We start from the raw sequence: 27,464 nt of genomic DNA, 5'->3' as shown, positions 1-27,464 counted from the left end.
GAATTCAGTCAAAACTAGGCTAAAAATATTGTCAGTCAAAAATGGTGAACAATAAGATATGCGGTTCTGAGTCCAAATTTTGTTCGAGGGACTGTCAAAAACAGAATCCCTACTTAATAGGAGCAAAAATGGGAAAAGGATGAATCTTCCTCTTACTTGCCAGGTAAATAAAACAAAGACTACATATGCATCCATCCATCCATTAACACAAATGAATCCAGTTCTTTAAAAGTCCTCGAACAGTATATATCAAACATGTCGAAGAGAGAATCCAAGGCCGCTTACTTCCAAAAGCTCAATGACTACTTGAACACTTACCAATCCATCTTCATTGTCAACGTTGACAATGTCAGCTCCAACCAAATGCACCAAATCCGTGTGTCTCTCCGTGGTGAAGCTACTGTTCTCATGGGTAAGAACACCATGGTCCGTCGTGCTTTGAAGGGTCTCATTGGTGAACGCCCTGAATTGGAAAAGCTCTTGAACTTTGTCAAGGGTAACATTGGTTTCGTCTTCACCAACGGTGACCTCAAGGACATCCGTACCAAGATCGTCTCCAACCGTGTTGCTGCTCCCGCTCGTGCTGGTGCCGTCGCTCCCGCTGATGTTATCGTCCCTGCTGGTAACACTGGTATGGAACCCGGTAAGACCTCTTTCTTCCAAGCTTTGGGTATCCCCACCAAGATTGCTCGTGGTACCATTGAAATCGTCTCTGACGTTTCCTTGGTTCAAGCTGGTGAAAAGGTTGGTGCTTCCGAAGCTACTCTTTTGAACATGTTGAACATCTCTCCCTTCACCTACGGTATGGGTGTTGTTCAAGTCTTTGACAAGGGTACCGTCTTCTCTCCTGAAGTCTTGGATGTTGAAGAATCTGCTTTGGTTGGCAAGTTGATGTCTGCCATTCGTGAAATCGCTTCCATCTCTTTGGCTGTCGGTTACCCCACTTTGGCCTCCGTTCCTCACTCCGTCATCAACGGTTACAAGAACTTGTTGGCTGTCTCTGTTGCCTCTGACTACACTTTCCCTGGTTCTGAACAACTCAAGGAATTCATTGCCAACCCTGATGCCTTTGCTGTTGCTGCTCCTGCTGCTGCCGCTGCTGAATCTTCTGCCCCTGCTGCCGAAGAAAAGGCTGAAGAAGAAGAATCCGAAGATGAAGACATGGGTTTTGGTCTCTTTGACTAAACTCGTTAATCTTTAAGATTTGATTTTGTGTAACTAAAATACAAGTTGTTTGAAAGAATAAAAGTCTTTAATGATTTGTCTTTTGTGCAAAGCTTTATTGGAAAAAAAAAGTCTATAGTTCTATTTTCTTATATGTTATTAATACGCTGTACAATGGGAGGAGATAGGCTTAAGAGAAAAGAAAGTCAAAGAAAGTGAAAATATTTGTAAGGAACAAGAGGATAGGCCTTTTTTCCTTTTCATAGAAACAGTATTATTGCAAATAGGGTTGTCGGTTACGTTGATCTAGTGAAGAATTTTCAGGGCATAAAAAGTGTTGCGACCATTCAGATTTGTGCTGTGAGGATGGTGTATATATTTCTGAAACTGGGGCTGGTGCATAAGATGACATAGAAGCAGACGTAAAAGGTTGTGAAGAGTTATAGTGCATATCATAGGTTGTAAAATGTGAAGATGGTGTTTCATAAAAGCATGTGCTTCGCTGTAGGTGAGGATACATAGTGGAATAAGGATCGTTCATAACATTTAAGGTACTTGTTGTTGTGGCTGTGGATGTTGCAATTGACTTTTCATACATGGGAGCATTATTTGAAAAGGAACAGAACGCCGAATTGAGGGATTGCTTTGGACGAGAAGAATCGCGGTGGTCGCCGGTAGAGTCCATGTTAAGTTTAGGTGATGATTGAATAAGGATAGGAGATGAGTCACTGTGACTAAGGTCTTCATGGAAATCGGATGTGATGCTACTTATGATATCTGTGTCTATTTTGCGTTGATACCAATTCGATTTGGGCATGTCATATTGAATTTGAGGGTCCAAAGATGAGAAGTCCTCATCGGCGCAAGTCGCCGGCGAAAAGTCTGGGTTGTCCAGGAGTACAAGGTAATTATCTTGATCTGCTGTGGTAGCATTGTCCAAATGAATTCCGTGGACAGTGATGACAGTCATAATGATATGATGGGCTCTTTGAGCAGAAGCCAGCTGATTTTCGTACTGTTTCAAAATTGATATGGCATGCTGAAGACGATTTAATCTAATTAACGAATTTTGGTTTTGAAATACTAGCGCTAAATGAATTAGACAAGATTGAAACATTGAATAAACGAAAAAGGTAGGTAAGCATAATGGAGAATAAGAGTCGTATTCATTCATGAGCGCTTGCTTTTGCTGTATAATAACCATGATGTTGTAAGCAGCATGTTCACAAGATCTTCGTGATTTTTCAGAAAGCGTATTATTTTGTGCTGATAAAGTCCCTTCTATAAATGGTCTGTGTAATAATAACATGGCTGTATAATAGAAGAGTAATAAATTAACTAATTTTTTGAAGTAAGCTTAGCCAATCATCATTTAAAGAAATAATACTAAAAATATATAAATTTACCCTTTTGAGATTGTGACACGACTTTTGCCTGCGCCCCTGTTATATTCATCGTTTTCCAATACTTTAAACGACGGTCAAATACAGCTAAAATGGTTGGGTCATCCAAGCCAGCATTTGAATTTGACTGCTTGGATTTTGGGGCATAAAGTGCCTTTAAAATTCTGCCAAGAATTTCGGATAATTTTATCAATGCAATAAAGCTATTATAAAGAGGAAGACCATCCGATTGTTGGTCATCGTGAACTTCACAGGGTACAGGTAAATCAGTATCGAAATCTCTATCTAATATCGTCAATGGTTTTCCAGCTCTGGCGCTTATCAGACGATCAAAAACATAACAAGTATAAAATACACGATTCCTTGTTTCTATTTCAGAAGCAGGTAAATTCCAACTGGAACAAGAGCGATGTAATCCAATATCCTGAGCCATCCGAATTGCTTTACCAAGAGTAGACCATTGCACTGATTCCATATCTGTATCATCCATATCCAAATAGATAGTCATCAACAATGCTGCCTGAACATGACGAAGCCGTGCACGATAAGGATCTCGAAGACGAAGCATCACTTTTCTAAAATAATTATCAGCGTAGATATCTGAATCTTTAAATAGCTTAGGAAAATGACATGATGCAAATCGGAAGGCAACAGCTAATACAGAATGTGTGAGGATGTTGTGTTGTTTCAAGTCGTGTGCTACAAATCTTGTTTTGTTGACGAATGGTAAAAAATTGTGAATGTGGGTAAAATATCTATTTTTGTACAAATTAAAAAGACCAATCAGAATTTAAGTTGTAATTATTCTTACAAATCACACGCTTTTTGAATCGTAAAATGACTGGGGATATTTTTGCTTTTGTTTGAGAATGAATCAGGCAAAAGTTGTAGTGAATGTTTGTCTGCTGCTTGTTTTTTTTCGTTTTTTAAGTCAAAAGTTGAATTTGTTAAGGAAAGCCCAATGTTGAGCCGTGCACATTTTCTTAATGACGAAGAGGCGTTTGCTTGTACAACTAGCAATTCATTCTGAGGCATTAAACGAAACGCAACATCTTGGCGTCCTGGACAATGAATAAATGAATTTGCCTTAAATAGATTGTTATCAAGAACACGTATACTAGCTGAATGGCCTGTGTATTTGATTGAATCGTAGTCTTCTAAACTCAAATTTTCAAGCACCTTTTCTATTGAGTGACAATTTGACTTTTCCTCATTACAATCGTCATCTGTAGAAGATTCGTCGTCATTATCACTCATGCATTTTGGCTGTTCATCAAGGTTATCAACATAAAAATCATTATCCTCTATTTCTTTAATCGATTTGTTTGTTAAAGCAGTGATCAGGGCCTCCATCTTTTTACAGCGCGTTTCAAGGTTTTCTACGTATCTAAGTAAAGAAGTTAGTTATTGGCCATTAGTTATAAACAATATACATTACACACTAGGTGGCCCTCTCTTCTTTCTCACAGCTAAAAATTCACAACTGTGGCCCCACTAAAATGACATGAACTGAGTTATATAATTATGAAAGCTTTCTTTGATTATTTACTGCTCTACAATTAGAACAAGGCATTGTATTATCTGCATCACAACGAGACTTTCGTTTTCTACAGAAATCACAACTTCTTTTTGCCCTGGTACGTTTAAGAGGCACATGGGTTACACTGTGGCTTGAATCCACTATATTGTCCTCAGTTGGTGTCACAATATCCATAAAGCTTTGTGTGGAAAAAAGAAAAGCGGGAAAAAAAGGAGGCAAAAAAAAATAATATTGCACCCTTTTTTATATGCAATAAATTACTATTGGTATTTTTATTATACAATTGTGTTACTCGAGAAATATTTTTAACGCAGACGATGCATTTCACCTTGTAATTGATTAATTAATCTTTTATTAATAGAAAGTGAGTATGTTAGCAAAAAAAAGGTGTGAAATGTTTCCATTTATCCATGTTTCATCCTTACCTTAACATCTCTTCATTCTCCTCTTTGTATTGTTGAAGTGATAGTCGGAGTTGTTCGTTGTCATTTCCCATACTCTGCAGTTTTGTACTCTGGTCTTTAAGTTTGGTCTAAAGAATAAGAAAGAATAGTTAGATCTAGAAAATAAAAAAACCTTATTTTCTGGTCTTGTTTTTACTTCAAAGCCTTCTGATTCAGCAGCCATCCATTTCATCTCAAGAGTCTTTGATTTTATTGCTTCTTCTTTGTCTTGACATTCTGCTTCCAAATTAGCCATTTTTTGCTTGAAATCCTCATTTAGTTTTTCAATGTCTTTTTGCTGTGATGCAGTTACGGTTTTTAAACGATAAGCAAAACTTTCGATTTCTTTATCCTTCAAGTCGAGTAACTGTTGGAATTGAGTTTGAAGAACCTTGATTTCTTTTTGATGCTGAGTCACAATAGAACGTATTTTACTGTCGTCAGTCTATTTATACATTTTAATATTTAAATGCAGTGAGGCATTTTTTCTCTTTTAATACCTTAACACGAGAGGGTCTGGATGACATGTTTTCTTGTATTCTTTCTTCTGCTTCTTTAATTTCTTGATCTTTTGCTTGAATCATTTTATCATACGCTATTTTCAATGTACGTAATTCCTCTTCAGCTTTTTCACCGTTACTCAATTTCGACTTGAGTTCACTTATTTCGTCATCTTTCTTTTTGATCTCTTGTTCCTATATGAATATACAAATCAGATTTTCTATGATTCTTTTTTTTTCATTATTAATCTTACCTTTTGGGCAAGTGGCTCATCAACTGCAGAAGCTAATGCTCTTTCATGCTCTGATTTGATGGATTCCAATTGTTTTTGATAGTTTTGTTCAAGTTCAAGGATCTTTTCATCTTGTTTTTGTTTCCACTCCAGCTGTAAAGCCTCAATTTCCTTTTGCATTCTCTCTGTTGTATCTTCACTGTTTCTAGCATCATTTTCAAGCTTGGTTTGATGCTCTGCTTCCAAGTTAGCAATCTTTTCATGATACTGTGTTTCTAGTGCAGCTTTATCGTCCTCTGCTTTCCTCTGTGTCTTTTGGGCCAATTCTACAGATTCTTTTAATTGATTTTCCAATAACGCAATAGTCTCAGAATGTTCAGAAACAAGTTTGTTTATTTGTAATTCATAGTCCTCAGCAAGTTTGGCCTACATTCAAAGTGTGAGAAAATCAGACAATTTGGCATGAAAATTGCAACAACTTGCCTCAATTTCTGATCGAAGTGATTCAGACTGTAACTCCAGTTGAGATGTTAGTGTTCTATTAGCATCTTCATGTTCTCTTTCAAGCTCGCTGATTCTTGTTTTATGACTATCTTTTAACTCTTGAATCATAGTTTCATAACTTTCTTGGATCTCAGTCTAAAGAATTACAAAGATAATCAGTGACGCTTTGAATATTTTTTACACCAAATTATACTTGCCTTTGTTTTTTCTGCATCTAATGCGGATTTGGACATGATTTTTTCTTCAAGCTGATGAATTGTTTCATCATGAGATGTCTGAAGACTTTCAATGAAATTCTGATGTTCATTTACAAGCTTTTCAATAGCTGATGCATGTTCTTCTTTTAAGGCCTTCATATCCTGCTCATGTTGTTCCTTTATGAGGTCCAAGTTCTTTTGATGCGAATCGGTCAAGTTAGATAACTCAGTGTTACTTTTTTCCTTCAAGTTCTTTTCGATTTGTTCAATTTCTAACAAATGTTGATTTTCAAGATTAGAAATGGCTTCCAAGTGCTCCTCATGTAATCTAGTACTGACTGATGCATGAATTTCTTGTTTTTGTGCTTCCCAAGCCTGGTTCTGCGCTTGAATTTCACGCATGTGGTCCTCTAAAATTGATTGAATTTTGAGCTCATGCTCCTTCTTTAAATCGTTTGTTTCCTTTTCCAGCTCTTGCTTCAACAGAGCATTTTCCGATTCTTTTGATTCGGTATGTGAAGCTATCTCTTCAATGGCAATCTGTATTTTTTTAGCATGCTCATCCTCGAGCGCCTTCATGGCTATCGCATGTGATTCAGTCAACTTGTCAAGAGCTTCTTGATGCAGTTTTTCAGCAAGCTCAAAACGTTCCTTTTCCTGTGCATGTTCAAGCAAAAGTTTTTCGGTAGCTGCCACAATGGCTGTGCTATGCTCAATCTTGAGTTGTTCCATCTCTTGTGAATGCTTGCATCTGATGCTTTCAATCTCCTTTTCATACTTGTTCACAACCTCTGTCAATTCGCTACTACCAGAGTTCTTCAAGGTTTCGATTTGCTGCACAGCACTTTCATATCTTTCTTCATGCTTAGCTTCAATCTCTTTTAATCTCTTTTCTTGCTGCTCAACAGACAATTCCTTTTCTTTCGTATGCTCTTGTTTTATTAATTCAATAGCTTCTTCGTGTCTCTTTTCTATCTCTTTTAATTTTTCGGTATGCTGCTCGCATAGCATACTGATATCTGATTCATGTTTGGCACTCAACGAGACGAGCTCTGTTTCCATCTGTGTTTTGTGTGTGTGGTTAGATTTTTCAAGAATTTCTTTTTTATCCCTTTCGTTATTTTCTTTGAGCTCGTTGATTTGATTTAAATGTTCTTCCTTTAATCTTTCCACAGCTGCCTCATGCGATTTTTGAAGTTCTTCTACCATTTGACGCTCTTCTTGGGCTTTACCATGTTCGTGCATCAGTCTTTCTAGCTCTTGATCATGTGTCTTTCTGAGCTGCTCCATCTTTGCTTCAAAATCAGCCTTAATGTTTGAGACGTCATTTTCATTTTGAGATTTGAGTCGATCCTCGGCATTTGCTATTGCCTCATTAAGTTGCTGTTGATGGGATGACTTCAATGACTGAATGGTAGTTTCGTGTTCAACCTTTGCTTGCTCGTATTGTAGCTGAATAGCTTCAAGTTCTTCAACGTGTTTCTTTTTAAGTTGCTCAATTTCTGATTCCAAACTGTTTTTTACGGCCAAGATATCATTTTCATTTTGTGTCTTGAGACGATTCTCAGTCGTAGCCAGAGCTTCGTCCAACTGTTGCTGATGCAACTCCTTGAGTGATTGAATAGCAGCCTGATGCTCGTTTTTTAACAATTCATACTGCGATTGGGAATCTTGAAGCTCTTGAGTATGTGATTTTTTAAGTTGGTCTATTTCTGCTTCGAAACTGTTCTTTATGTCTAATGCGTTGTTATCACTTAGGGATTTGAAACGATCCTCAGCAGCAGCAGCAGCTTCATCAAGTTGTTTCTGGTGGGATATTTTTATTGACTGAATGGTGGTCTCATGCTCAGTCTTCAGTTGATCATGTCGTAGTCGGATAGCTTCGAGTTCCTGAACATGCGTCTTTTTGAGTTTTTCTATTTCAGATTCAAGACTATTTCTTATATTCAGAGTATCATTATCGTTTTGAGATTTAAAACGTTCCTCGGCAGCTGCCAAAGTTTCATCCAACTGTTTCTGATGCGACTCTTTGAGTGACTGAATAAGGGCTTCCTGATCACTTTTTAATTGTTCATGCTTTAAATCCGCCAATTCAAGTTCTTCAGCGTGTCTCTTTTTGAGCTGTTCTATTTCTGCTTCAAAACTATCTGTGATACTTGAGATATCACTTTTGCTTTGAGATCTCAAGTGATCCTCAGTTGCAGCTATTGTTTCTTCAAGTTGTTGCTGATGTGCTGCCTTGAGTGACTGAATTGCATCCTCGTGTTCGTCTTTCAATTGCTTCTGGTGTAATCGAATAGTTTCCAATTCCTTGGCATGATTCTCTTCCAATTGTTTTATATTCTCAGTGAGTTTCCTTTCCAGTTCTTGCACTTTTTCATCTGTCTCCTTGGCTGATTGCTCATCTAGTTGAATGACATGCTTTTCCTTGAGCTCCTTAACAGCTCTCTCATGACTCTCTGTCAGTTCCTTGATGACCTGTTGATGATCTTGCTCTAGACTTTCTCGCTCGCGATCACGTTGAAGGATGTGATCACGCTTCAGTTCATTCAGCATGGATTCATGCTCAGTTTCCAAGCGAGTCAGTTCAGCTTGATGTACAGCCTTTAAGGCCTCCTCCATTTCCTTACGAACATCTTCCAATTGACCATCACGTTCAGCAGCGAGTTTGTCCAGCTTCTCTTGATGTTCAATAGCCAATTGAGCCTGTTTTTCAATCTCTAACTTCAATTCGGATTGGAGCTGTGCCAACCCGCTACTGTGATGTACTTGAAGCTGTTCAACTGCCTGATGATGACTAGCAGATAAGCGTTCGATTTCAGATTCAAATTCTGCACGAAGCTCGCGTTCGGCCTCGGTCCGTGTTTTAGCGATCGCAATACTCTTGGCTTCCTCGAGTGCCTTGCTGTGCGTTTCTTCGAGATCCTGTATGGCCTGAGCGTGTTGAGCACGGAGCTGCTCAATCTCTGATTTGAACATGGTTTGAACTTGTGAGTCTTGATTTGTCAATTGTTTTGTGTGACCTTCTTCAATTTCTTTTAACTTTTGTTGATATTCCTCTTCCAAGCGATCCTAATAGATGTCATTCGTAAAATACAAGGAGGCAAAGACGCTTTTGTATACCTTTTCTTTTTCTTTTGCTTCTTGAACGAGAGCTTCATATTCCGATTTCAGTCGGTTCTTTTCTTCTTGATGATTAGCCTCCAACTTTTCCATCTCTTGCTTTATACGTTGCTGCTCTTCATTTAGGGATTGGACGAGCTGTTCATGGTGTGACTTTGTTTCTGTTAATTGTGTCTCAAATTGAGCACAAATCACTTTCTTTAATAAAAAGAGATAAGGTCAGTCCTTGGTATTTGTATATAAAAAGGAATTGGTAGACTCACTTCAGCCTCTTGTTTTATTTTCTTGATCTCAGCCTCATCAATAGCAGCTTGTACTTTATCCATTTCAGCCTTATGATTTTCTTTCATCATCTCGCGCTCTTTTTCATAATTTTCTTTAAGCGAATTGATTTCAGCCTAATTTAATGAATAAATCACGCCTATTATTAAAAAAATTGCACCTACTCTCAAATCATTAGCCACTTGATCTATTTGTTCCTGGTGACGATTGGCTAATTCTTCCAATTGAGCTGTAGCTTGAGCCTTTAATTCGGCTAATTCATTTTCATGCAAACTTTTTGATTCAGTCGATAGCCGTTCTAATTCTTCAATTTTGGATAACAATTTGATCTTTTCATCCTCAACAGCCTTTTCAACATCTGCATTGGGTTCCTGCAATGCCTTTAAAGTTTCTTGTAAAGAGCTCAATTGATTCTCATAGTCTTCCTTTAGAATATTCATTTGGTTTGTATGCTGCTCATTCAATTCGTCACTCAATCCAGTTAACCTTGTCTGGTGTGATTTGTGCATATCCTAAGCATAAGTGACCTGTTAGTCTTTCATTTTCTCCATGAATTCTTTTTTATAGTAAAACAAAACCTGGATATTCTCACGGAGCTCATCCATTTCTTTCTTCAGTTTGGATATCTCTGATTCCTTTTCCTGAATACGATTTACTAATTCCGTCTTTTCAGATTCTAATTTTTCTCGTAAAGTCTCCAAATTCTCTCTCAAACTTTCTTCGATCTCCTCTTGTCTTTTAATCAATTCTGCTTTTTCCTTTTCCAATGCAGTGACAGACTCCTTTGATTTTTCTAATGCTTCATCACGTGTATTTTCCAATTCTTCAATCTTTGCCTTGAGTTCCTCTATTTCCTTCAACAGGGCTTGATTATCTTCAGTCTTGGACTCCTCAGAGTTTTCTTCACCTTCAGATTCTTTTACAATAGATTCTTTACTTTCAGACTTTTCTTCTCCTTCTTTAAACTCGTCTGGCATGGCAGGTTCTTGTTCAGGGGTAGCTAAGCCCGTCTCGAGTTGTTCCAATCTTTCTTTAAGTGCATTCAAGTCAGATTCCTTACTATCAATTATAGCTTGCTTTTCTGATAGCAGGTTTTCCATCTCTTCATTCTATATAGTCATATATCAACAAAATTTATATCATAATCGACATTTTTACATTTTACCTTTTCCTTTAAGCTTTGTAGTTCTGCTAAAAGCTCTGCAGATTTGGCGGTTGTGGTAGAAGACGTAGGTGACTTTGCTGATGCGACAGAAGAGGTTCTGCGTACGGTGGACACATTTGAGAGTGAACTAGGTCGAACTGTGCGGGAAGCAGAGGCGATAGGTGAAGTAACCCCGCGTGTGGTTGTGGATGCTGTGGGAGTTGCTCGAGTAGATGGGGCGACTGTTTTTCTGGCGGAGGGTGAAGTAGATGCTGTGCTGCTGATGACAGATGGCCTTTTGGTGGCAGCTGTACTAGCCGTAGTCGAAGCAGCTGTGGGTGTTTTTGAAGTGGTTGTACTGGGTCGTACTGTTCTCGTTATTGCTGGCGTTTTAGAGGGACGTACGGCTGAGCTTGCTGTGGTCCCAGGTGTTTTCGAAGGACGGACACTGGACGTTGCAGTAGGTGTAGGAGGCGTCCCGGGTACTTTGGACGCACGTACGCTGGTTGTACTTGATCGGACAGTCGGTTTTGTTCCAGCAGTGCTACTAGCAGGTACTTTAGAGGCCCTAGCGGCAGTAGTAGCAGTAGGACTTCGAGTCGTACTGGAACTGGCTGCAGTTCGGGCTGTACTTTGAGTGGCAGCGACTTTCTTGGGTGCAGTAGCTATACCTGCTGCTGCCAAAGAGGAAATACGATTCTTTACACTAGGGCTGTCACTCATTTATAAGTAAGACAGAACAAGTGACAAGAAAAAAGCTTTTTTTTTTATAAAAAATTAAAAAAAAAAAAAAAACAGGAACAGCAAAAATAATCTACACAATCTAAGTCGGTCAATGAATTGAAGACTGGGCTTTTCTTTTCCTGGATTACGTGCCAATTTTATGTATCCCAATCTCAATGGGTGGGTTATTAATCACAAGAAACTTCGTTCTTCATATTTATGATTGTATAGCTCATATTGAGCAAAAAGAAAGTGTAATATCTAGGTGACAAAGAAAACAACAGAGATATTATTACAACGCTGATTTTGAAAATGTTTTTTAAGCCCAAAACAGTGTTGTTCAAGGAACTGGCTAACTAGAATTTTATTCAAGTGCATTGTAATATTGCTTTTCCTATTTTTTGAGAAAGAATTCAGTTTTGACAAAAAATTTGAATAAACATGTCTTTGCTTAACATTACATCTCATTAGCATCATTTTCTTGTCAATTCACACCAACTCAACCTTGTGTAGATACTTGAAAAAAATATAATAAATTTTTTTTAAAAAAAAATAGACCTTTTGCGTTTAAGTCTTGCAAATCATGCAAAATGAAATCGGGCATTGAAATCTTCGTAGTTTATTTTCATTCTTTTTCGCAGTAATTTAAAACATTTTTTCACTCTACCACTTCAATGGGAGTTCAAGGACTTTGGTCACTTGTCGGTCCAGCAGCCCGACCTACACAACTTGAGTCACTTCGACAACGAAAAGTGGCAGTGGATGCATCGATTTGGATTCATCAATTTATACGAGCGATGCGTGACAGACAGGGCAATGCCTTACAAAATGGACATTTGCTGGGATTCTTTAGAAGAATCTGTAAGCTACTTTTCTATGATATAAAACCTGTATTTGTATTTGATGGTGGCGCGCCTTCTCTAAAACGAAGCACTATTGTAAGAATAAAAAGAAGAATACAGTGTTTGGTTTTATTTACTTTGCAATATTTAGAGAGAAAGACGAAAGAGAAGAGAGGGGATCAAGATCAACATGAGAGCTACAGCTAGAAAAATTTTAAGTGCTCAAGTTAAATCAAGGGTTATCATGGAAGAAGAAAAAAAGTATACATGAAAAAATATAAATAAGTCTATTTCTAATCAAGAAACATGTACAGGCAACACGGAGGAGAAAAAGAAAAGGAAGAAGATTATGTTTATTATGATCAATTAGAAAAATCTGCAGCAGTTGACGCTTTAAGAAAGAATCGAAAACTAGACCAATACGAATTGCCACCAGAAAAAGTTTTGGAATTAAACAAGTTGGATCCTCGTTTACCAACAAGGCAAGAAATTAAGGAATTTGTGGATGAGTTTGCACCCACGACCACAGACATCGATTCTGAGACTTTCCAAACTTTGCCTGCCGAGATTCAATATGAAATCATTCAGGATTTAAAGCTCAAATCACGACAGACTTCTTGGGCAAGATTGGATCAAATGGTGCGTCACTCAAAGTCTGCGATGGATTTCTCAAAACAGCAGATAAAACTATTAAAACATCGAAATGACATGACCCAGCGAGTGATGCAAATGAATACTGTCGCTGGTGGCGTAATGACAGCTGAGCCAGCACGTGTGGCAGGTGAAAGAGGCAGGGAATATGTTTTATATAAAAATGAAAATCTCGATCAGGGTTTGGGTTGGAAGCTACCTGGTCTTTCTGCCGCAGACCCAATGAATCTTGATCCTGTAGAACCCCCAATGAGTGGTTCTGAAAATATTGAAAATGTTGAACCAAAAGAGGAAGATAAAGTGAAGGCAGCTGTGGCTGGTAACCCAAAGCTGGCAGCTTTATTAAACGGGTTGCTTAGTGATGACGAAGAAGAAGATGTAAAGGAAGATGTAAAGGAAGATGTAAAGGAAGATGTAAAGGAAGATGTAAAAGAAGAGGGAGATTCTGATCAAGACAATGAACCGTTATTTGTGAATTATGAAACAGCTCTTGGAAGTGAGGAGAATGCTTATGAAGACAAAGAAGAACTTTATGAAGAGAACTTGATTAACAATATGGGAGCTTATGTTGACGATGAAGCTATTGATCAAGTCATATCCAAGATCTATAAAGAGGATCAAAAAGAAAAGATTCCTGATAAAGAGATTGATAAGCAAGACTCGAGCCTCTCTCTGGATGCAGAAGATTTCCTAAATCTCTGGTTATCCCGAGTCCCTGATGCCTTTCTGTATTTATATTCTTTCAATAACCAGTATAAGCAAATGCTTAGAACAGCCATATTTGATAGTGATCCCCCCACACTTGAAACACAGTTGACATCTATACGTAAACAATATGGAAAGACACGTGAAGGCGATGAACTCGCTCTAGAGTCTTTGCAGTTCCAGGAATCATTCTTGGAAAGTGTTATTCAATGGAAGGAAAAGAACAAGAGTGTTTATCGGCCGACAGAAGAAGATATAAAAGTAATAGATGACATAGATGAAAACATTATATTGGATGATGATGATGACCAAGAGTTTGAATTTATTGATACTCAAATACATAGTAAACCATTACAAGAAGATGCTTCACCACCTCAGAAACCTGTACATATCGATATTTCCCAATCACTGTTACATAAACAAGAAAAGGATGCTACAATCAATATTGATAATAGTATCCAACAGCAAAATGAAAGAAGGGAAAATAGCAATCATATCAATGGCAATGACACTAATACTCAGCATCCTGTTGAAATTAAAAAAGACGATATAGAGAACAATGATAACAATAGCATTCAAAAAAAAACTGAGACCATAGAAGATAAAGCACATTTACCTATTCAACCTACGACTGAGATGTCAATTCATTCTGATGAAGAAATTAAGTCATCACTAAAAGACGTTCCTTCAGAGCCATCCAAAAAGAATGATGACTCAAACAGACCAAACCAAGGATACGATTCAGAAGAGGAATTGGAAAATAATATACAGGGAGAAGACGACGAATATGCACGATTTGTATCTGATATTGCATCCAGGAAGCTTGAAGATGTGAAACGAGAATTATATCAAGACATGAAGGAATTGAATGCTCAACAAAGAAAAGATAAAGGCAATTCGGATGATATAACCGACCAAATGATTGGCGATATACAAGTAAGTCATCCACAAAGAAGTTATGCTTCTAACCCAACTATCTCTTTAAAAGGAATTGTTAAAGCTGTTTGGTATTCCTTATATAGTTTCACCTATGGAAGCCGAAGCTCAATGTGCAGCATTGGAGCGTCTAAAACTAATTGAGGGAACAATCACAGACGACTCGGATGTCTTTTTATTTGGTGCATCTCGAGTGTATAAAAACATGTTTAATCAACAACGATTTGTAGAGTGCTATCGGACTGAAGATATTGAAAGAGAGATGATGTTGAGCAGAAATAAACTAATTCAACTCGCCTATCTATTGGGTAGTGATTATACAGAAGGTATCCCTGGCGTAGGCCCTGTGGCAGCCATGGAAATTCTTGATGAATTCCCATCCGATACACAAGATGATGATGATATCGATGGTCCTCTAAAGAAATTTAAAGATTGGTACAATGGTGGTCAGGATGTTACTGATTTTCAAAAGCGATTTGTAAGACAGACATTATTTTTTTTTGCCTTAAAATACTGACTATATTTGCAGAGGAAAAGACACAAAGATTTAGAAATACCTAGTGATTTTCCTAATCCATTAGTAAAGGAAGCATATCTCCATCCTACTGTTGATAGCTCTTCAGAACCCTTTAAATGGGGTCAGCCTCAATTGGACTCCTTACGTATCTTTTTGATGGAAGCATTTGGTTGGCCAGAAGATAAAGCAGATGAAGTTCTGTTACCTGTACTTCGAGAAATGAACAAGAGAGCAGTAAGTTGTATAGAGAAAGATCATTGCATATGATTCTAATTATTTTCTTGTATAAAGACTGTGGGTGAGCAGACAAGTCTTAATTCATTTTTCAATGCAACCAGTGGTCCATATAAGAATACTACTAATAAGCACTCTAGCAAACGTGTTCAAAATATTGTAGAAAATTGGCGTAAGCAAAAGAAGATTAAACGCTAACTTTTTTTGTATATAAAAACTATATTTATTCTTTTTAATCTTCCTTCTTTTTAAGTAAACCATTCTTTTCATATTGTATTAATTCAGTACCAATGGCCTCAACCACCTTGTGAAGATCAATCTTGGCTTGCTCTTCACTCTCTCCACGTAATTCAGAATAATATTTAATCTTTGGCTCGGTACCACTATTAATAACGGTTACATCTATTGAATACATTGTTTTAATATAAAGTATCTTTACCTTGTACGAATAGTAAATACTGTATTGTTTTCTAAACGGAAAGTAATCATTTCAGATGAGGATGATACAGGAAGAGTGGGTTCATTATCTGAAGTAGATGAATCGTATCCAACAGTTAAATCACGAACGGATGTGACCTGGTAACCTCCGATTGTTTGTGGATACTTTAACTTGTAACCATACTATTTTTATGAATTCAGCAATGATTGTAACAGGCATTCAAAACTTACCTTTGAATCTTCTTCTTTTACATCACCAAATCGAATACGCTTAAAGATTTCACCAATCTTTTTCTTATCATCGCAAATAAAATAAGAATTTTCAGATACGAAATAACCATATTTCTTATAGAGTTCTTGCAAGTATTCGTAAGCAGTGACACCACGCTTATATAATTGAACAGCCCACTCAGAAAAGAATCCCAAGGCACTGACACCATCCTTATCCTTTACAATATCACCAATAGTGAATCCAATGGCTTCTTCATATGAAAAGACGACACTGTAACCTTCTTGTTCAAGTCGCATGGCCGAATTACCAATCCATTTGAACCCAGTCAACGCTTCTTCAAATTTAAAGCCTTCTACTTCACCCATACGGGCCAAGAATTTTGAGGAAACAGTACTGGCAACCATTGCGATTTGTTCTATGCGAGCTATATTAGTACATATGAAAATGAAGCTTTTTTTTTTTTCTTTACCTGGCTTTTTCCCTGCTGCAATTGCCTTTTCAAAAGAAGCAGCACCCAAGATGGAACCAATTTGATTACCAGTGAAAATAATCCATTCGCCACTATATTTTTATGTATCGCGTTAGCTTTTCTATGTTTTCAGGGTATTCTTGTTTTTACTTTGATTGTCTTTCAGCAATAGCCAATCTGTCTGCATCAGGATCATTAGCCAAAATGATATTTCCATTCACTTTATCTGCTGTTTCTATAGCCAAAGTCTTTTTATACATGTCAGTCATTTGAAATTTTAAATAGTTTCGAAATAGGTTACCAATGCACCTTTGCCTTCTTCGGGATTTGGGAAAGCAACAGTAGGAAAATCAGGATCGGGTACTACCTGAGCTTCTACAGGAGTGAAGGCTGGTAGACTAAATACTTCAAAAGAACGCTTTGCAAAGGGAGTTCCTACACCATGCATTGCTGTATAAACAAACTTGACATTGGTTGCTGTATTATCAGATCTACAAGATATCAGTTCATGTTAAAATGACTAAAATTGACGTACCTAAATTGACAAAGCTCCTGAACCTCTTTAAAATAAGATTCAATCACACCTTGATCGGTTGGATCAGCAACCAAATCACTTGAGCCAACCAATTGATAATCCCATCCCCAAGGGTTCAAATTTTCTAAAATAGTAGATGCAATACCTTCATCATGTGGCGGAATGATTTGACAGGCGTTTTCCCAATAGACCTTGTATCCATTGTCATCTTTAGGATTCTAATAACACATAAGTCTCTCATTTTATAGACTCTCTTTTTTTAGTATTTACGTGTGAAGCAGTAATCATAATGCCACCTGCTGCGTTCAATTTTTTGATTGTATAAGGCTAATACAAATAGAATAAATATCACTGTAGATCCTTTCGCACGTCTTGTACTTTACCACTAAAGGAGTATGAACCAATTCCTTATAATACCAAACTTTAAACCCTCTCTTGATAAACGCAAATGCTGTCAACCGAGCAAAATCATCAGAGTGGTGACGATGGTCATGACCAATAACAACACCCCTTGTCTTTGCATCTTTTACGTTGTTTTCGATGTAGACAGCAAGTCCCTGAGAAGCTTGAAGAACTGTCAAGTCGTTCATTCTCGAAAAACCTGCTTCCATTCTTGCACGAAGACCTGAAATTATATTGAGTTTTGGAAAAAAAGTAAGACAAAAAGGTGAATTTACCTGCAGTTCCGAATTCAATACGGGTTGCCAGTCTTTTTGTTAATTCTTCGACATTGTTTGCACTCTGAAGTTGGATAATTTCGTTCCTGGTTTCTTCATTCTAATAAAATATTGTTAGTCAATTAAGAAGCAATGTGCGTATATTGCTTTACAGTATCTAAAGAAAGCCAGTCTTGCACGAGTTGGTCTAATGATTTAGTCATTATAATATAAAAAGAAAAGGGAAACCAGCTGGCTCAGTGGAACAAAAAGATTTTATGCTGGGACTGAAATGAACGAATCATGCAAATGTAAAATGAGGACCCTTTCTTTGCTATTTTTGTTGATTACTATATGAAGTAAGTAACACTTGAAAAAGTAGCTGACGTAACTGTTTTTTACAAGACTTGGTCAATGTATTCTATTATAAAACGCTTTTAATCGAAAACAATACCTATTTAATGAATCCAGATGGTATAGCAAACAGATAAAAGACGATGCATTAGTCTTGGTCTATAGCAATGCCTATATACTAATATTGGATATAGGATATGGACAGTCTATAAATAAAAATACCGTGTGAATTTTTAAATTATACAAGCGACACAATTAGCAACATCATGATCCTTTTAAAAACAAGAGAAAAAGGATACTTACCGAGATAGAAGCAAAAGATGCATTTATATAAGAAAAGATGATATTTATAAAAATTAGGTATAACACCTAGTGCAGTAATATAAAAATGTGTTTGTTAAACACTAAAATAGTTTGTGGAACAGGCTTTCTACTTGTATCAATTCAAGGGGAAAAACACAATTGGCAAGTAAACCGATCAAATTCATGAAATTATTAAGATAGTATACAGATTAAAACCAAGGATCCCTTTACGATACTATGTATAACGGTATAATTGGCTCATTCGATAGGATTACCTAGCCTTTTATCAAGATTATTGAAAAATGTCTCAATAACTAGAGAAAAAAAGGAACCGGGCATGGAGATAGCTAAGATGAAACGGTAGTTATGACAATCGTGAAAAACAATCTTGCAGTGCCATAAAAAAGCAAGGATAAAGGCTGCTACCGTCAAATAACCAGTAATAAAAGTAGACTATACTGCTGAGGTCTGTGATGTTAGCCCACTTCTATCAATGAGGACTTTAAGATCGTGCTCTTCGTGTGAATGGAAAGAAAAGCCCCAGGTGATATATCGATGTTCAATAGCAACTTCAATTTGACCACAAAGATATGTAAGCCCTTCTATGTTGGCAACAAAGGAAACCGTATTGATCCCAGACCATTCACCTGTAGATGTCATTCAAGAAGCAGATCATATCTTTGAGTGCATAAGACAAGAGAAACTACTTCTTTCTTGTATAAAAGCATATTTTTTTTCTTTGCCCCAAAAAAAAATTAATATTTTCAGGACATCAATTCTTCAAATTAGAATCAATATTTCAACAATATTTTATACATTAACAGATAGCCCCAAGGTCTCTCTTTATCTAGGGTTTCATTAAGCATATTATTCATGTAAATTAAGAAACAAGAAATTTTAAAGGGTAAAGTTCAAATGATATATCTAATGCTTTGTTCGTCTTAGGGGTAGATAGTCCTCATCTTAATGCTGAACGCATTCAATATATATAAAAAGTGGCTGTGCCAAAAAGGGAAAATGACATCCTGTTATCATTATATTTACCTTTAATATTTGTGTGCGTTTGTTTATCATTTCTACAATTTGAACAAGTAAAAAAAGCACACGCACACACACATTGAATTTTTTATAGCTGCCAACAAAGCATTCCGGAAATAGACAAAACGATAAAAGGTATCTATGCCCAAGCTTGAATAAAATATTGCATTGAGACTTTTCTCTGTGAAATGTACTGCCTGTTTAATATAAACTGTTTACTAACGGATATCTTGCCAAATATGAAATGAAGTGTGTTTAAAACGATGATCACAAAAGAATTAGTTTAGCAAAGAGACCATGTTACTAAGAAAGATTCTCGTCAACATATAGCCAATTAAACCCAGTAAAGCATATTTTAAGTACATAAATTAGCATTATACAATGAGAGTATATGAATGAAAAAGAGACCAACAGTCATGAAAGAGCGATAGCTTGTCAATAATATATAAAACATGTCTTTCTTTTTCAACCATACCTTATAAAGGAAGAAAAAGGCGTTTTTATTCAGGATCAATGGTATCGCTAAATGAATGAGAATAAATAAAGACCATTATTTTCCACTTAATGAATGAGAACTACATTTGATCCAATATATCAATAAAAATATATCTATTAAAAAAAATAGCTCTATTTTTATACTAATTCTATAGAACAATAATACAAACAAAATACACTTTATTATACCTAAGAAGTCTAATTTATTTACAAAAAGTCTTTTATCAAAGATTTGATGGCATCAATTGTGCCAAACACACAGCCGACGATACCCAAGAAAATGGTCAGGCCACAAAAGGCCAATTCGTACCAAGGCTTGTTTCGAACACCAGTCAGCTTCAAATAGCACAAGATGGGTAACAAAAAGACAAGACCACAATTGGCAAGAGCACCAATCAAACCCATAAAGTCATCAAAGTAGGGAATAAAGCAGGCCAAGATGACAAGGATCACCATGGTACAGGAACGGATGATGGCACGACCAACCCAAGCACCAAACTTACCATATCTTTCCTCGGTACAGTTGACAAATTTTTCAAATTCAAGAGAAAAGGAAGTGCTGAAGATTGGGATAGCTAGGATGACGTGAATGGTCATGACGATCATCGAAAGCATTTTTCCAGCACCATCAGGAAGAGAGTTGTAGATGGGGGATTGTGTCGTAGTACCAAAGGCCCAATAACCAGGAACAGCTGTCATGAAATAAAGAGTGACACATGTACTGAGACCAGCTGTAACGGCCCACTTCCATTGGTGAGGCTTCTTCAAGGCATGTTCGGCATGAGGGTATGTGTTGTTGCCACCAAAGGAGAAAGCAATGGTGGAGAGAGACAAAGGAAAACCAGTCCAAATGACAGAATCATGCTCAATAGCGATCTCTGGGTGTGAGTTACGGAACATGGGACCTTGGATGAGGACAACAAAGACAGCCATCATGGTACAGATGGCACCGATAGCAGCGATACCAGTCACTTCCTTCAAGGTCTTCATGATCAGGGAAGGAATGAGTAAGAAAGCGCCCCAGATGATGGTCCAAATCTTATAGTTTAATTCACCAGCCGTACCTCTTAAGAGATATGTCATGTTGCTAGAGGCCAAAACAAGATAAAGAGCAGGACAACCAAACAGGTTCATGAAATGAAAAACAGAAGCAATGATATATCCAGGCCAGGTAAAGGCAGCAGTACCGATTTCTTTAATATCATGGAGACGCTTACCAGGTTTATAGTATAAACAGCGTATGAGAACAATACCAGAATAAACAGACATAGCATATGCCAAGATCAAGATCAGAATACCAAGCCAACCACCTTCAGCAAAGGCCTTGGGAAGACCTAGAGTACCAGTACCAGCAACGACACAGACAACATTAAAATAAGCAGTAAAAAAACTACCATCACCATGGCCAAATTTATCATCATCCAAGACACATTCTTCTTCCACTTGATCAAAGCTGTCCTGTTCATCGTCGTTAAATTTAATAGATTTTGTTTCGCTTATAATGTCTCTTTCTTGGCTCATTGTGAGATAAAAAAAGAATACAATGAAAAGAAACAAATTGATTATTTATATGGAAAAAAAAAAAAAAAAAAAAAAAAAAAAAAAAAAAAAAAAAAAAAAAAAAACAATTCTTTCTCCAAGGGATATGAAAATGGTACTGAGACAAGAGAAAATGAGATTTGCCTGATGATAAAACCCTTTGGTCTAGATAAGAAAAATGAAACAGGCAGACGGCCAACAGTGAAACAGATCGACCAATAGCATTTTACTAATTAGCTTTTGAGTCTGTGATCTACGAGTGGCTGAAATATACTTTATATTCATCATGACTGAGGGGATAATAGCTTCCTTTTTTTTAAAAAAAAAAATGTATACAGAATAACTAAAGTATGCGACTCTTAATCCGAACGACAAAAAGTATGCGCAAGATTTTCCTGGCCATTTATTAGGATCAAAGTTGTATGAAAGGGTCTTGAAAGACATTGAATACATTGATCTTATAGATAAGTACTCTTGTACTTTACTTGTATGCGCATATAATCTTTTTTTTTATGTTTTCGATGGCATTGCATTTGAGGGGAGCATTTGTCTCATGTCTATGATTACCATTATCTATCTTATTTGCCATTCTGTTCCGAATATTTTCGCATCAATCAGAGACTAATGTCAACATTATGATACCCTGAAAAAAAAATGCTTAGAATTAGATCCATTTAAAATGCATAGCATCTGAGTAGGTCTTTAGAGTCAAACAGATGTTTCAAAAAAAAAGGCGATTTCATTTGTTTTAAAAAAAGCTATATGATTGTGTTGTAGCATGAATTGAAATATTACGAAAGAGACTATGGAAGCTTACAAAAGCAATTAAAGAAACTAGATGAGAGTTGTGTGGTTAAAGACATGTGCCACACAAATTTGCGTATGGTTTTTAGCAAGTAAATGATCCTACCTTTTGAATTTAAAGAGTTTTTTATAATGAAACATAGTTTCTGTTTCAATCTGGCTTTTCAAGGACCGGCAGCCTTCTTTTGATTGCAAGTGGGTAAGGACTTTGAGTTATTGAAGACATTCCTTGATTTTTTTTACGTCAAAAGAAGAGCGGTAATTAGGAATATTTCTGAAACAGTTATCTACAGGAAAAAAAAAAAGGATGAGACAAGAGTTTTAAAATATGTTAATGTTTCAAATGAGAGACTGTTTCTGATATAAAACAATCTACAGTGCTTACAACAAGCAATGTCGCGAACAGTCAAAATTGATGTTGCTAGCCAACCAAAATTGTTACTGTTTGCTGATCAAAATCAAACCCATCTTTTCAGAAAGACAAGTTGTATTTTTACAAACTACCTCGCTTGCTGTGGAAAACGATGTCGTGTCTCAATGATTTCTTCGCACTCGAAAAACTACAAAAGCAGACGCTTTCTTTTTTTCAAGTCGTGATATTTTTCTTAGTTCTTTACATTTAACTAGAGTACAATATTTTTATTTGAAGATGGACATAAAAACGTCGTTGATGAGGATGGGTGGTCCTGAGTCGATGGAAAACATCGTTGATCAGGATGAATTTGTGGTTGAGGTGACTGCAACTCATTCTGAATACTTAAAAAAGCTCCCTCTAAGGAATCTTCACCGGCTTGCCCGGTGTTAATAGAAATGCCAAAAGATGAAAACATTCGTATGAAAGAAGCAGACACAAAACGTGATTATGTGCGCTACACTGTTCAGGATAAGATTCGATTTTTCGACCTGAAGATTGAAAAGTGTATGAGCGCATTAGCTGCAACGAAGTAGTTGGGCATCCAATTCGAACTGCTCAAAGATGGGTTAAACAGTATACCATGTGTCCTGGTAGTATTTTTAGGACTTGTAAACAGATTGGTCGAAAATGTAGCTTGAACAAAGAACATAAAGCAGTTCTTGTTGGTTTCATTGTCGCTAATCCCTCTGTTGCTGTCACTAAAGTGACTGAGCATTTGTTGAGGTGATTCAATGATCTCAAAGTTTCACGTAGCATGGTTTATAATTTCATGACAAACGAATATAATCTTTTGTTGAAGAAAGCCGACTTCCATTCTGTCAAAAGAAACAGCCCAGCAAAGATTGAGGAACGATACGATTGGGTTTGCAAATGGGAAAATACAGACATGAATTTTCTGACGAATCTGCTTTTGACATCAATATAAAACGCTTGAGAGCTTGGTCCAAAAAAGGCACGTGTGTCATTGTTACCAAACCTACTACATGAGCAAACACAACGTCTATATTGGGGCTATTCCTGTTGCAGGTTTGATTACAGTCGGTGTAAAAAAACCCCCTGAAATCTGCGAAGAGAAAGGCTAAAGGACACATAAGCTCAGGTACCATAACATGTCACTACATCAGTTTCTTAAAAATAACTCTTGATGAAATGGACAAGCATCCGCATATGAAAGGCCATTATATAGTCATGAATAATGCACCCATTCACACGCATGAAAACATAAGGAAACAGATTGAATATTGATTATACAAACGTGTGCGTGTTCTCAATTACTCTCCTGTGCTGTGCGCGCATTAATGTTGAGTTTCAGAGCGACAGCTCTAAAACTCATTCCTTTTTCCTCAACAAGAAAAAAAAGGTGCGCCTTCTCAACATCTTTGTAATGCTTGTGTGAGCCCTTTTCATCATCCTTTCGAGGTTTCTCAGCAGATGAATCCTTTCTCTCTTTGGCTTCTTTTTCAGAAGGTTTCAAACCAATATAGATGTCAAAATTTGTCACATTTTCAATTGGAGACATTTCATTGTCTACTTTCATTTGAATATCCATTATTTCATTTCCTATGTTATCGTGTTGGTTTCATGAGCTGTCCTTGTAAAAAATATTATCCCTTTTTGATTATGATGAACGTGAGGAAGAAAAGGTTAGAAAATGCGCCGATTTTTTTTTTAAAAAGCACACTAAAAAAAAAGCGTTCAATAGCCTCAAGCACTTGCAAAATAAAGACATATGTTTAAGCTATAGCTCAGTGGGATTTGATCTGTGATCGATACTGTTTTTACATGAAATAATCTGTGCAAAAGCCTCTTGTGCTCTTGTTTGTCCAGCCTGACGAAACTCTGCCGGATCAAAGATCAATCGAAAGCTTTTTGTTGAGACTAATAGTCATGATGAATACTAGTGTACTATGAAAGCTTATATGGATCGCATCCGATGTTTTATAAAGCAGCACAACGTGGATTTTTCTTTGGTGTACCTCAAATGCATAAAAAGGGCTCGATGATGACCTCACGCTAATTTTTAATCTCAACAAAAGAAGTGTGAGGGGTGTCAAAATTTTCACTGGCCGTCTTTTCTTTAAAAACACATTCGAAACCACAACAGAGGTTGCTCTCAGGTTGACTCTTACATTAATGTGGAATAAAGTGCGTCATTTGAATCACTCCCAAAAACAACGAATAACCTCCAACTTGTTTACAGCCGTTGCTGCAGGTGCAGTATTGACAGTGGCAGGACCCACTTTGTTACCATGTCCAGCTTATGATCAAAATGATAAATCAGCCTTTTTGGAAGAACAGAAAAAGATTCAAAAAAAGAAGGTGGTGATTGTCAAGAAAAGAAAACAAGATACCATGTCAACAGAATAAAAACGGATGTAAATAGACGGCAGACTGATAGAAAACAAAAAAAAAAGAGTGGAGAAAGCCATGCTGATTTTTTTTTTTTTTTTGCACAACAATAAAAATGATAAATATGACGAGCTGAGCGGTTATTTATGTGTGCGTGTGTAGATAATACGGATTTAGAGGATTTATAAATCGGATAGTTGTTTTTTTTTTTTCCTTTTTCTTTTTTTGTTATCGTTTTTGTAAAATATGAAATATATTTTAGCTTTAGTAGGTTTAGTAGTTTCTGTTATCGCTCAGTCTTGTCGACGTAAGTTCATGTTATCAACAAAAAACTAGCAAAACATTCAGCTTTGTTCACGATAGCTGATGTCTTATCTTGTCATTGGTCTGGTAAAGTGGATGCGTGCTGTTCACCAAAGTATGGTCTAGTCGTTCTTAATCTTCAATGGTCACCTGGCTATGGTCCTTCTGATGAATTCACTATTCACGGTAAGTTTATCTTGTTACAAAATTGCGTACGTATGACTGATGTGAGAAAAAAAAAAAGGTCTTTGGCCTGATACATGCTCTGGTCGATATGCACCTAGCAACGGTTGCGATAACAGTAGAAAATCAAACTCGATCGGCTCCATCATTCGCTCCAACAATGGTACGCTTTATAACCGTATGAATATGTTTTGGCCGAGTAACAAAGGCGATAACAACATGTAAGTTATCTGATAAAAGAGAACAAGTGTTGAAAAAAGATGAACTAGATTTTGGTCTCATGAATGGAATAAACATGGTACATGTGTGAGTACGCTTCGTCCTGCTTGTTATGGTGGTTCGTATGTAAAATACCAAGAAGTGATTGAATATTTTAACGTATGTCGTTCGGGATATTTATATGTTTCATTGGACTAATCTCACACCTGTTATAGAAAGTGGTCGATCTTCGTGATCAGTATGATGTCTATGGCGCTCTCAGGTAGATCAATACTACACAAAGTAAGGAAAAGTAGTACTAAACCATGTTTATAGTTTAAGTGGTGTTCTCCCAGGCAATACTTACAACGTGCACACGATTGCCGATGCCATCAAAACCCATCTGGGTGCTCAAGCCATGCTTCACTGTGATCGATCTGGCACTTTAACCGATGTTGCTCTTTACTTTTATGTTAAAGGAAGGGATACGTATGTCATCACAGACAGTCTAAGTGGAGGTTCATGCCGTGGTGCAGTTTATTTCCCACAAAAATAATAAAGATTAAAAATCATAATCATCATCTTCATCTCTTCCGCGCTTAGGTGGTGTATGTGATATTTCCATATCTTGCGAATCGACTGTGTTGATAGCAGTAGTGCTGGTTGTTGACTGTTTTGGTGGAGCCTATGTTTAGATGTGAATACTACATTTAGGAAACTTTTATTGATATTTACATCAGGCACAATAGAGAAATTGATGCCAGTCAAACAATGTTTATCTGCTGGTAAACGTATACCATATTTCTCAGGAATAAGTGGTAAAGGTGCCTTATTTTTCTCTTGAGCTAATTCTAATAAAAACTCTTTGGGTGGTGGTGTAGTGAACGAATGGTTGACACGGCCTTGTATAGCAAGTTGAATATCGTCTAAATCTATATCTGTTTTGTTGGCATGTTCTGCATAAATAAGTGAATCTTGCAAAACATCGGTCGTATATCCTTTACACAATAATTAACAAGTGAATTATAAAATACAATAGGTCTTACTGTGAGCGAATTCAAGTAATTGATGAACTACTTTAGGATCATAGTCTTCAACTCCTAAAGACTGAAGAATAAGTGAAATTAATCTTGCATCGCGTGGTTGAGGAGGTTGTTTTTGTGAATCAGCAGGCATAGAGATTTTCAAAAAAAAAAAAAAAAAAAAAAAGTCAAAATTATTATTTTTTTTTTTGGACAAAGTAAAGCAAAATAATTTGACCAATCAACATGCAAAACTGACATTGAATTGTCTTTATCGAGCACAAACAAAAACATAACGTGAAGCATACAAAAATAAAAGTAGAATCCTTGTTGACAAGAAAGCACACTGCTTACGGGACTTTGGTAGTAAAAAAAAAAACAAGAAAATAACTTTGAAGAGAGGGCAAACAACACAAATGACCATCGATAAGTGTAACATCACTACTTGAATGACCCCACATTTTTTTTCCCTCTTTTATTCAATCGTTTTGTGTACAAAAGTAAGAGAAAATTAAGAATAATCGCGTCAGAAGATTGTGTTTTTGACCAAGAAGAAAAAAAAAACTTTTATAAATCGTTTCAGGTCCTTCTTTTTATCTCTTTCTCTCTTACAATGAAAACAAACAACCATATTTCAGTTGACTACTTATCACACAAATGGACAACAGTTGACTTGATAACGACACATAAAGAAATCAAGAAGCAGATTACCAAGACTCGATATGATCTAATTCAGGCCAGCCAACCGCTTAAAATAAAAAAGTTATGGATAGAAAGACATCGACAGGCAAGATACCAAAACATACTTTGGAGACAGATGGCAAACAAAACATTCAATCAGCATCAACCTCTTGTAGATCCATCTACACTAAATTGGTATAATAAGCAATACTTTTCTCTATGATTCATATTAACCATCGTCATTTAAAGGCAAAAGGAGGCAGATATAACATGTAAATGATTCATAATTTCCCCTTAAAATATACTAAT

The 27,464-nt window shown here is 36.6% G+C and overlaps 9 protein-coding genes across 9 annotated transcripts; 3 read left to right on the top strand and 6 right to left on the bottom strand.

The window, feature by feature from the left end:
• Positions 1-255: 255 nt before the first annotated feature.
• Positions 256-1,185, top strand: RO3G_09023 (60S ribosomal protein uL10; the record flags this gene model as incomplete). The annotated part of the gene is made up of 1 exon (XM_067663608.1): positions 256-1,185. One exon carries the CDS (start codon positions 256-258, stop codon positions 1,183-1,185), a length of 930 nt encoding a protein of 309 aa, XP_067519709.1.
• Positions 1,186-1,511: 326 nt separating this feature from the next.
• On the bottom strand, positions 1,512-3,135 carry RO3G_09022 (uncharacterized protein; the record flags this gene model as incomplete). The annotated part of the gene is made up of 4 exons (XM_067663607.1): positions 1,512-1,522; positions 1,587-1,666; positions 1,761-2,475; positions 2,571-3,135. 4 exons carry the CDS (start codon positions 3,133-3,135, stop codon positions 1,512-1,514), a joined length of 1,371 nt encoding a protein of 456 aa, XP_067519708.1.
• A 1,393-nt stretch (positions 3,136-4,528) lies between these two features.
• RO3G_09021 (uncharacterized protein) lies at positions 4,529-5,463 on the bottom strand (the record flags this gene model as incomplete). Its single annotated transcript, XM_067663606.1, has 4 exons — positions 4,529-4,639; positions 4,708-4,995; positions 5,051-5,245; positions 5,305-5,463. 4 exons carry the CDS (start codon positions 5,461-5,463, stop codon positions 4,529-4,531), a joined length of 753 nt encoding a protein of 250 aa, XP_067519707.1.
• Positions 5,464-5,942: 479 nt separating this feature from the next.
• RO3G_09020 (uncharacterized protein) lies at positions 5,943-11,256 on the bottom strand (the record flags this gene model as incomplete). Its single annotated transcript, XM_067663605.1, has 6 exons — positions 5,943-9,056; positions 9,108-9,305; positions 9,371-9,505; positions 9,554-9,901; positions 10,046-10,498; positions 10,555-11,256. The coding sequence occupies 6 exons, from the start codon at positions 11,254-11,256 to the stop codon at positions 5,943-5,945; spliced, it is 4,950 nt and encodes a 1,649-aa protein (XP_067519706.1).
• Positions 11,257-12,404: 1,148 nt separating this feature from the next.
• Positions 12,405-14,907, top strand: RO3G_09019 (uncharacterized protein; the record flags this gene model as incomplete). The annotated part of the gene is made up of 2 exons (XM_067663604.1): positions 12,405-14,390; positions 14,443-14,907. The coding sequence occupies 2 exons, from the start codon at positions 12,405-12,407 to the stop codon at positions 14,905-14,907; spliced, it is 2,451 nt and encodes an 816-aa protein (XP_067519705.1).
• Positions 14,908-15,373: 466 nt separating this feature from the next.
• Positions 15,374-17,426, bottom strand: RO3G_09018 (uncharacterized protein; the record flags this gene model as incomplete). Its single annotated transcript, XM_067663603.1, has 9 exons — positions 15,374-15,524; positions 15,581-15,762; positions 15,811-16,226; positions 16,281-16,372; positions 16,431-16,528; positions 16,582-16,771; positions 16,816-17,033; positions 17,086-17,142; positions 17,199-17,426. The coding sequence occupies 9 exons, from the start codon at positions 17,424-17,426 to the stop codon at positions 15,374-15,376; spliced, it is 1,632 nt and encodes a 543-aa protein (XP_067519704.1).
• A 2,442-nt stretch (positions 17,427-19,868) lies between these two features.
• On the bottom strand, positions 19,869-20,795 carry RO3G_09017 (uncharacterized protein; the record flags this gene model as incomplete). Its single annotated transcript, XM_067663602.1, has 1 exon — positions 19,869-20,795. The coding sequence occupies one exon, from the start codon at positions 20,793-20,795 to the stop codon at positions 19,869-19,871; it is 927 nt and encodes a 308-aa protein (XP_067519703.1).
• Positions 20,796-25,434: 4,639 nt separating this feature from the next.
• RO3G_09016 (ribonuclease T2 family protein) lies at positions 25,435-26,008 on the top strand (the record flags this gene model as incomplete). Its single annotated transcript, XM_067663601.1, has 4 exons — positions 25,435-25,475; positions 25,524-25,632; positions 25,689-25,735; positions 25,789-26,008. The coding sequence occupies 4 exons, from the start codon at positions 25,435-25,437 to the stop codon at positions 26,006-26,008; spliced, it is 417 nt and encodes a 138-aa protein (XP_067519702.1).
• Positions 26,009-26,014: 6 nt separating this feature from the next.
• Positions 26,015-26,628, bottom strand: RO3G_09015 (uncharacterized protein; the record flags this gene model as incomplete). Its single annotated transcript, XM_067663600.1, has 3 exons — positions 26,015-26,137; positions 26,188-26,450; positions 26,499-26,628. 3 exons carry the CDS (start codon positions 26,626-26,628, stop codon positions 26,015-26,017), a joined length of 516 nt encoding a protein of 171 aa, XP_067519701.1.
• Between the last annotated feature and the right edge of the window lie 836 nt (positions 26,629-27,464).

Source organism: Rhizopus delemar, genomic scaffold (genome assembly GCF_000149305.1).
Source record: "Rhizopus delemar RA 99-880 supercont3.6 genomic scaffold, whole genome shotgun sequence".
Classification (NCBI taxonomy): domain Eukaryota; kingdom Fungi; phylum Mucoromycota; class Mucoromycetes; order Mucorales; family Rhizopodaceae; genus Rhizopus; species Rhizopus delemar.
The sequence above is the reverse complement of the archived record's forward strand: the minus strand, read 5'-3'. Positions and strand labels throughout refer to the sequence as shown.